A 10,555-nucleotide genomic window follows, 5' to 3' on the forward strand; every position below is an offset into this window, starting at 1 on the left:
TGGTGCAGTTTATTGCACCATGTTACTGTTCATGGTTTGTGGTTGATCATCACAATGCAGCAGCTGATCAGCAGACCCACTTTGTGAGCCTCGTGTTGGAGCCAGTTTGTGTCGATCATCAGCTGCATAAGTGACATTTTTCTGCTATAATTTAGCACCTGTGTTGCTTTAAAGTTCACATTCTGAGCTTTGTGATCGTTAGTCAACATTATACTGAATGTTTATTATCTCATGTATCACCCTAACATTCAAGTGATAGAGCTAAGATTGTCATTTTCCAATTAATTTTAAAGATCATAATGTTATGATTTGTGGTAAAAAGGTGAGGACGCAAATACAAAACACCAGGGAGGCAGGCAGGATTAAGAACAAAAGTCAGGCTTTATTGCACAAAAAGCTGAGTAAACCAAAAACAAAGAATCCAAAAACAACCAACAGGCATAAATCCCAAAAATACAAAGTAGAAACATAAAATGCTAAAACAAAGTATCAACCAAGAGGAGCAAATTACAACTCAGGAGAAAACAAGAGGAACAAAAACAACAGAAACATGACACGAGAAGATAGTGGAAGACACAGGAACGGGTTCAGAGGAAACACAGGACGAACTGACAAAGACATCAGGGAGCACACAGACTATATACACACAGTGCTGACTGACAAACAAGACACAGCTGAACACAGAAGAAGGGCAGGAAGTTCACACAGAGGGAGGAACTGAAGAACAACACACGAAACACACAAACTTCAAAATAAAACAGGAAATCACAAAACACAAACAGAATCATGACACCGAAAAGTTCATTTCACAGCACTTACTTCTGATCAGAATTTCCAGAATCCTCAAAGACTCTTCTAACCATCTGGGTGAAGAAATATTCTGTCTGCTGATCTGGTTGAAAATCACTTGTACCTCAAAACTGAAAATGTCATCAGATACAAGATATCAGTACATAATGAAAGATATTGGTCATATTTTGGACAAAACAACATGTTGATATTTTGACTTTGTTTAACAAACACATCAAGGATGTCATTCCTGGTTACGTTGAAAAAATGGAGTTACAAGATGAGGCAAAGATTAATAACACATTTAAATCATCAGAAATCGTCTAACAAGACTACAAGATGACAAAAAAACAGATGAGTGGTAGATGTACAAAAACATACTAACATCATGAGACTGTAACACTCCTTTTATAGACCCCACAATGATCCACCATCATCTCACACTACAACCTCTCTCACATGTGATCTGATCTCATAACAGCTGATGGTGTTTTTAATCAAATGATTTGGTCGTTATTAGAAACATCAGCAGCTGAAAACAATGAAAAACAGATTAACTGATTAAGGCAGAAAAAAACCCATTATTTTTACTTTTCATCATTTTAAAAAAAATTGAGAGGAAATTAGATGACATTTGTCTTAGCCATAAAATGTTCTTCAGCAGTTTGTGCCAGCATGCAACACTTCTTATATATACAATGATCAGACCATGAAAAGTTTTGAATTTGGCACCCAAATATTTATGGAACAGAGATGGATTACTATTTTTAAATATCTAAGAACATAAAATGTTCAGTGTGATTGACAGGAGAGATGATCAGAGGAACAGAGTTTTTACCGTCATAATTAGTACATGGACAGAAGAATGGGTAGAGTTTCTTAGTGAAGCAGCAGCCAGTAAAGGAGTAGATAAGAGCTGCAGCATCAACATCATAAAAGGAGACCAGACCCTCCTCATAATCCACAAACACCCCCACCTTCTCAGGCTGACACTTCAGAGAGAGACGGACTGGAGGATCAGTACAAGCATAGTACTCATTTTTATTCCTTAACCCTATCTTCCAGTAACCATCCTCAGGAGTCCCTGTGATGTTTCCCTTCCTGTTGATTGACTCTCTGGCCACTCCTAAATCCCACTCAGTCTTCTCTTTAACTTGAACCTCATAATAAAATCTTCCTGAAGAGAAACTCTGCTTTGCTAAGACACAGACACAATAATCAAATCTCTCTGGGTTGTCTGGGAGTGTCTTCTTTACATCACCATGTTTAACTTTCTTCCCATCATCAGACAGGATGAGCAAGGGTTGTGCTGTATCACGATCGAGTGTCACATCCACTGCATACTGCTGGACCCTCTTCAGCTCGGCCTCAAGCAGCTTCTTCATCTGTTTACTGAGCGTCTCCTCCAGCTGATTCACAGCTCTCACCACAGTCCCCTCATATGAAGGTGGACGGACGCTGACTCCTGTCCAGTTCTTGGTGGGTGGAGCAGCGTTCAGTGATGGGGAGCTTTGGAGGAGGTGGAGGTGGTCTTCATACTGTGAGAGCTGCTCCACCTCAGAGCTTCTCTTCTCCAGCTCAGAGATTTCCTGTTCCAGCTCTTTGATGAAGCCTTGAGCCTGTTTCTCTGTCTCTCTCTGCTTCTCTTTGATGGTGTCGATGAGCTCGGCCTGGCTTCTCTCAACAGACTCCTTCAGAGCGCTGAAGACCTGAACACCAGCTGCTATCTCTCTGTCTGCATCTTTCTTACTGAGCTCCACTGAGCGCTTCATCTCCTCAATCTTCAGTTGTCCCTTCTGGATCATCTGCTGAATTTCAGCGTCTCTCTTCCCCAGCTCGGCCTTCTTTTCTTCATATTCTTTTTTAAGAGGAACAACATCATGTGTCTTGTGGTCTAAAATACTGCAGATCATGCAGACACACATCTGGTCGGTCTTACAGAACAGCTCCAGCAGTTTATCGTGCTTCGTACACATCCTGTCTTCCAGGTTCTCCACAGGGTCGATCAGCTGATGTCTTTTCAGGCCTGATTTTGTCAGATGAGGCTCCAGGTGAGTCTCACAGTAGGAGACCAGACACACCAGGCAAGACTTCAGGGCCTTCAGTTTGGTTCCAGTGCAGACGTCACAGGGAACTTCTCCTGGTTTGGAAACTTGTTGCTCTGAGCTGCTGCTGCTGGCTTTCTGTTGAGCTGACTGTCTGAACTGAGCAGCCATCTCAGAGATGAACGTGTTGACCTTCAGTTCAGGTCTGGTGTTGAAAGTCTCTTTACAGTTGGGACACTGACACTTGACATTTTTGTCCCAGTGTGTAGTGATGCAGGTTTTACAGAAGTTGTGTCCACATGGTGTGCTGACTGGATCAGTGAACACATCCAGACAGATGGAGCACAGAAACTGATCTTCAGTCAGCAGACAGCTGGCAGCAGACATGTTTACAGTCTGAGGATGGAAAGTGAGAAAAAGAAAACTGTAATTAGATATCTCTTGATTAAATGTTAAATAAACTATTACTAGTGGAATATAAGGAGAGTCATGATGAACTCTGACAGGTACAAATGTGTCCTGGATACACCTCTGAGTGGAACTTCCTGTCTGAGTACAGTTCAGGTTTTGTGTTACAGATAATAACGGTTTCTGACACAGAGCAGAAACAGTAAAGTTGAAAGGACAGGGTGATAAGTTTGAGGCTGATTACTTGTTGTAGTGTTTAACAGCTTTATAGGTTGTAAAGCAGCCATTGTGTGCCTTTTGGAGGCAATAAAACACACTGTCAGTTAAGATCAGACACTGTGCTCTGAGCTAGGCTAGTTAGCCTTTAGCAGACTAGTTTATCTGTGTTTGTCTTTGTTATGGTTGGATTGAGCTGCTGTGCTTTACAGTAAAGGTATGTGGTTTAACAAACTCAATTAATATCAGGTATCGACACAGATTTGAAACAAGTTGACATTTGACTTTTAGTTTATTCCTCTGTTTTCTACAATGGAATTCCAAATAGACAACATAAGAAAATGAATCTTAAATGAAAAATTAAATTACGTATATTATACAAAGCTCCTCCATTTAGAGATAAGTCGGCTTTTATTCATTTCTACATCTGGGAAAACCCACAGTGTGTCTAAGAAAACACAGCAGGGTGTCCGCAGGGTTGTAAAATGTATTAAAAGGTAGTACATGAAATTAGCAAAAATTAAGGTCATTAAAAAATATTAAATAGTGATAAACGTCATCTGATGAGGTATTACATTTTCGAACCACTATCCGACTATGAGTTGCAGGCCTATCTCCTATATATATAAATTATATGTGCGAGTAGGACCAGAGAGGTATCGATGATGTGACGTCAGACAGTGTGCGACACGGTAAAGCTAATAGCGCCCTTAGTCTATGCTCTAACTGGATAGCACACAGCTGGCTTGCTGCCAAAAGTTTGCAGAAGTTCGCTACTATTGATGAAGTCATGGGGAAATGTAATTTTCCTGACCTCTGATTAGAGGACTCTAGATTCAAAAGCTGGTTTAGGCCAGTAGTTGGACAAAGTAGTAAGCAGTAGTAAGACAATGAATATCACCTGGATGGGAGTGTGCAAGGGACCGTCATTAAATTACTAAGCATAAATATATTAATACAAAATAATTGCAGTTTTTTTCGATATTTTCCATGTCATGACCCAGTGACTCCGATCTAGCAGCAAACTGTATTAGTAAACTGGACGAATGAGACACAGTTATTGTTATTTTATTTTATTTTGTCATGTGGCCCACTGACTTCTGAAACAGACTCCATAAAAAATATCTAATAATAAAGAAAATAATGTTAAAGTTCTCTAATGCTCAAGAGGTTAACATATTTTCAAGCAGTAATGTCAGCTTCTACACTATTTTGTCTCATGTCTTGGATTCTGATTCTGAAATTCTGAAAATGATTTTTTTTTTTTTAAATCTCACCAGTAGTCACCATTTAAAGGTTTTTTTTTTTTCAAAATTACCTCCCCGTACCGGCCCCGGAGAAGTGGTGTGTGCTCTCCCTACACATAACAATGTAATAATTTTTTGTCGTGGGTTAGGGTTAGATACCAAATAATTGTGTATAGGTCAGTGTTTTTATTTAGGCAAAAAAGTAACTAAGTATCCAGTAATAATAGGTATTTGATTTGAATTGTAAGCATTACTACACTTATTCACTCAGAAAGTTAAGTAACAAAATGACAGTAATCTGTTACCTTATAATTCGTTACCCCCAACACTGAAGTTCGAAAGGTTGCCACTACAGTTGCAGCTCGAAGTCGTGTTGGTATTAAAAAATATTATGAAGGTATTAAAAAAGGTATTAAAAGGTATTAAATTCAACTTAAGAATTGCTGTATATACCCTGCACAGGGAACTTCTCCTGGTTTGGAAACTTGTTGCTCTGAGCTGCTGCTGCTGGCTTTCTGTTGAGCTGACTGTCTGAACTGAGCAGCCATCTCAGAGATGAACGTGTTGACCTGCAGTTCAGGTCTGGTGTAGAAAGTCTTTTTACAGTTTGGACACTGACACTTGTCATTTTTATCCCAGTGTTTAGTGATGCAGGTTTTACAGAAGTTAATTCATGAAGTCAGTTCATCTCTTGGGTCAAGATAAGGACAACAACTATAGTCTGGTTCAAGTAGAAAGTAATTGTGAATCATTTTTAAATACAAATGTTATTGAGTAGAATTTGCTGGCTTTAGATTGAGCTAAAAAATGCAAAACACACAAAAACTTGTCACTGACATCAGAGCACTTGTAAAGTTAGATTTCACAGTAAGGATGCCCTCTATTGGAGTAAAAGTGATAATTATAAATCCTGTTTTCTTAGACACACTGTGGATTTTCCCAGTTGTGTACAGGCCAACTGTTCTCTCTAATGGAGGAGCTTTATATAAACTACACAATTACATTTTTCACTTAAGAGTTCCTTTCTTATGTTGTCTATTTGTAATTGTTCTGTTGGCTGCTGTGAACTTACACTGTAGAAAAAAAGAGGAATAAACTAAAAGTCAAATGTCTTGTTTTCTACACTGACTTGTTTCAAACCCGTGACAAAACTTTTCCATCTCAGTATTTCTTCACTTTTGTTTCCTGTAAATGTGATAGTTAGAAATCTGTCAGTATGTTCTTAAATATCTTCCACTCACTTCTTTTATTATGTTGACTGTTTGTAATTATGTGTTCTTTTGGCTGCTGTGTATTTCCATTGTAGAAAAAAGAAGAATAAACTGAAATGTAATTCTCATCTTGTTTCAAATATGTCATTGTCCGTAACCGCTTTATCCCTTTTATGGGGTCGCTGGGTTTTGTTGCTGGAGCCAGTCCCAGCTGTCTCCGGGCGAGGGCAGGGTACTCCTTGGACAAGTCGCCAGCTCATCGCAGCACCCTCACTGATGGCAGTGGCTGCCATGCAAGGTGCCAACTGCACATCAGGAGCAATTTGGGGCTCGGTATCTTGCTCAAGGACACTTGCACTGCTCAGCCTAGCCCTGGAGCCGGGATTTGAACCTTCCGATCACTAGCTGATCTGCTCTACCCACTGAGCTACAGCTGCCCCTGTTTCAAATCTGTGTCAAGGTTATTTCACAGTGAGACAATAAAACCACAGAGCTGCACTGAGAGGAGGAGCAGCTGAGAGAGAAAAAACTACAAGTCACATTTCCTCAAATGAAAGTGAAAGTTAATTTACAGCAGAGCTGCAGTCCAGACGAGTCTCTGTGTTTCTCTCTGAAGAAAACTTTCTCAACACAACAGCAGAATCTCTGACAAACACTGGTGAGTACACGGCCAATTTCAACATGTACATTTAGTCAGAACTACAAAACAGGTTGAAATCAAACCACAGTGACTGAACTCTGGATAAATTTAGATAGGACACAGTCACAGCTAGCTTTAGCTTCAGCTAATTTACCCACTTTGACAGATCTGTCTCCTGATATTAAAACATCATGCTTGATACCTGATATTAATTGAGTTTGTTAAACCACATACCTTTACTGTAAAGCACAGCAGCTCAATCCAACCATAACAAAGACAAACACAGATGAACTAGTCTGCTAGAGGCTAACTAGCCGAGCTCAGAGCACAGTGTCTCATTTTATCTGACAGTGTATTTTATTGCTTCCAAAAGGCACAAAATGTCTGTTTTACAACTAGCTGTTAGACACTGAATAGGACGCTTTGAACTTATGACTCTGTCCTTTCAACTTACCTGTTTCTGCTCCATGTCTTTGTACAGCTGATAATATTTACTGTGTTTATTACCAGTAACACAAAACCTGAACTGTACTCAGACAGGAAGTTCCACTCAGAGGTGTATCCAGGACACACATTAAACTCCTCAGAACTCATCATGACTCTCCTTAAATTAAAGGAGTGATAGTTTATTGAACATTTAATCAAGAGATTTCTAATTACAGTTTTTTTTTCTCACTTTTCATCCTCAGACTGTAAACATGTCTGCTGCCAGCTGTCTGCTGACTGAAGATCAGTTTCTGTGCTCCATCTGTCTGGTTGTGTTCACTGATCCAGTCAGCACACCATGTGGACACAACTTCTGTAAAACCTGCATCACTAAACACTGGGATAAAAATGTCCCGTGTCAGTGTACCTACTGTAAAACGACTTTCAACACCAGACCTGAACTGCAGGTCAACACGTTCATCTCTGAGATGGCTGCTCAGTTCAGACAGTCAGCTCAACAGAAAGCCAGCAGCAGCAGCTCCGAGCATCAAGTTTCCAAACCAGGAGAAGTTCCCTGTGACGTCTGCACTGGAACCAAACTGAAGGCCCTGAAGTCCTGCCTGGTGTGTCTGGCCTCCTACTGTGAGACTCACCTGGAGCCTCATCTGACAATGTCAGGCCTGAAAAGACATCAGCTGATCGACCCTGTGGAGAACCTGGAAGACAGGATGTGTACGAAGCACGATAAACTGCTGGAGCTGTTCTGTAAGACCGACCAGATGTGTGTCTGCATGCTCTGCACTAGGGCCGCACAAAAAATCGTTAAAAAATCGCGATCTCGATTCACACATACACGTGATCTCATATCTACACACAGCGATTCTGAAGCATTTTATATCTCGAGCTGAATCACAAACAAATGCTCCTAATTTCCTCCCGGATTTTTTGAAGCGCCCCCAAACGCAGCACTGCCGCTGCCTCCGCCCTCAACCTGTGTTAAACGTCTTTACAACACGTGATTCAGTGGCGGAAGCCCGCCTGCAATTAAGTGTATGGAAGGAGTGAGTGAGAAGCCGTTTTTAGACGGGGCAGCAAGCTGCCAATCTGCCCGTCCTTTTGGCGGCTAGGTCCGTGGATTTAGACAGAGGACGGCAAATTGGGGGTCTGTTTTGGTCCGCCGATTTCCCGCCTCGGAGGGTACACTTATTTCCGTCTCGCCTGCTAGATGAGCAACTGGACAGCCGCTGAGATCAGGAGATGCTAGCGTCTCCTGGATCTCAAGCTGTATGGTTGTGTTAGCTTGTTGTTGTAGCCACAATCTAGGAACGGTCGCTACTTTCAAATTAAAAGCCCCCCGCTAAGAACCCAGCTCTAAACTCCAATGGGGTGTAATGTAAAGCTCTTATTTTGAAGACAAATTCGTTGTCAACTGCTCACAGCCCAACGTCGGGCTTCACGTCAAGTCACATATTTACCTCTACCTCTGAGGCGGCTTTTGGAAAAGGAAGAAAATTATGCTTCCATTTTAGAAAGCCGATCACAGCAGCTATCGCATATCACCTAGCTTAAAATACGGCCCCAATAAACACTGTAAAACATGAGGTATAAAAGGATGCCCTCTCATCTTGGGAGACTAATTTTTTTTTTTTTATTTGTGTAAAAATAATTTCTCATCCAATGATAGAACTTGAAATGAACAAAAAAACATTGCTTTGGCAGAGGCATAGTAGTATCTGCCACACTATCATGTTTTTTTTGTTTTGTTGAAGTTCATCAGTGCAATAAACATTTTGAGAGAAAAATCGTGCCAGAGAATCGTGATCTCAATTCTAAGCAAAAAAATCGTGATTCACATTTTTTCCAGAATCGTGCAGCCCTACTCTGCACTGTTTTAGACCACAAGACACATGATGTTGTTCCTCTGAAAGAAGAATATGAAGGAAAGAAGGCCGAGCTGGGGAAGAGAGACGCTGAAATTCAGCAGATGATCCAGAAGAGACAACTGAAGATTGAGGAGGTGAAGCGCTCTGAAGGAGTCTGTTGAGAGAAGCCAGGCCGAGCTCATCGACACCATCAAAGAGAAGCAGAGAGAGACAGAGAAACAGGCTGAAGGCTTCATCAAAGAGCTGGAACAGGAAATCTCTGAGCTGGAGAAGAGAAGCTCTGAGGTGAAGAAGATCTCAAGTTCTAAAGAGAACCTGTTTGACTTCTTCCAAATCTTCCCATCACTGAACGCTGCTCCACCCACCAAGAACTGGACAGGAGTCAGCGTCCTTCCACCTTCATATGAGGGGACTGTGGTGAGAGCTGTGAATCAGCTGGAGGAGACGCTCAGTAAACAGATGAAGAAGGCCGAGCTGAAGAGGGTCCAGCAGTATGCAGTGGATGTGACACTCGATCCTGATACAGCACATCCCAAACTCATCCTGTCTGGTGATAGAAAACAAGTTAAACATGGTGATGTAAAGAAGAATCTCCCAGACAACCCAGAGAGATTTAATAATTGTGTCTGTCTCTTAGCAAAGCAGAGTTTCTCTTCGGGAAGATTTTATTATGAGGTTCAAGTTAAATGGAAGACTATGTGGAGTTTAGGAGTGGCCAGAGAGTCGATCAACAGGAAGGGACCAATCACACTGTCTCCTCAGAATGGTTACTGGACGATATGTTTGAAGAATAAAAATGAGTACAAAGCTTGTGCTGACCCTCTAGTCAGTCTCTCTCTGAAGCGTCGGCCTGAGAAGGTCGGGTGTTTGTGGATTATGAGGAGGGTCTGGTCTCCTTTTATGATGTTGATGCTGCAGCTCTTATCTACTCCTTTACTGGCTGCTGCTTCACTAGGAAACTCTACCCACTCTTCTGTCCATATCTTAATCATGGTGGTAAAAACTCTGCTCCTCTGATCATCTCTCCTGTCAATCACACTGAGTAGAAAAAAATTTAGATTTTCTACAGAAAGATTCACATCATTTAATGTAATAAATGTATATTTACTGATTATATTTGGTTTGTACATTGTTGTTTTTTCAGATTCTAATGATGCGCTTTTCTCTGTCAATGTTTTTGTTTTGTCATAGTATCACTCTGATTGATATGATTTAACGTTGTTTATTTTTCTCATAACCGTTAACTCAGCAGAAACAAAATCTTCAAAAATAACAAGAATTTTCTATTCCTTAAATGTTCTGATCATTGTATAAGAAGTGTTGCATACTGGCACAAAGTGCTGAGAACATTTTATTGATAAGACAAATGAAATTAAATTTTCTCTCATTTTGTTTTTAAAATGATGAAAAGTAAAATAAAGATTTTTTTCTGCCTTAATCAGTAAATTTGTTTTTCATTGTTTTCATCAGCTGATGTTTCTAATGACAACCAAATCATGTTATTGAAAACACCATCAGCTGTTCTCAGATCAGATCACATGTGAGAGAGGATGTAGTGTAAGATGATGTTGTGTTATTGAAGGTTTGAGCAGCTGATGTGAACTAAACCTGTCCGACTGGTTTGTAGAGAATAAGTGAGATGTGAGGACGCCCTCTAGTGGAGTTCATACCAAACTGCAGCCTGTGTTCA

The 10,555-nt window shown here is 40.7% G+C and overlaps 1 protein-coding gene across 1 annotated transcript; it reads right to left on the bottom strand.

Moving 5' to 3' along the window:
- Window positions 1-362: 362 nt before the first annotated feature.
- On the bottom strand, window positions 363-3,414 carry LOC115586839 (zinc finger protein RFP-like). Its single transcript, XM_030426239.1, has one exon. The coding sequence runs from the start codon at window positions 3,219-3,221 to the stop codon at window positions 1,557-1,559; it is 1,665 nt and encodes a 554-aa protein (XP_030282099.1). The 5' UTR covers window positions 3,222-3,414; the 3' UTR covers window positions 363-1,556.
- Window positions 3,415-10,555: the final 7,141 nt, after the last annotated feature.

Source organism: Sparus aurata, chromosome 8, assembly GCF_900880675.1.
Source record: "Sparus aurata chromosome 8, fSpaAur1.1, whole genome shotgun sequence".
NCBI classification, from domain to species: domain Eukaryota; kingdom Metazoa; phylum Chordata; class Actinopteri; order Spariformes; family Sparidae; genus Sparus; species Sparus aurata.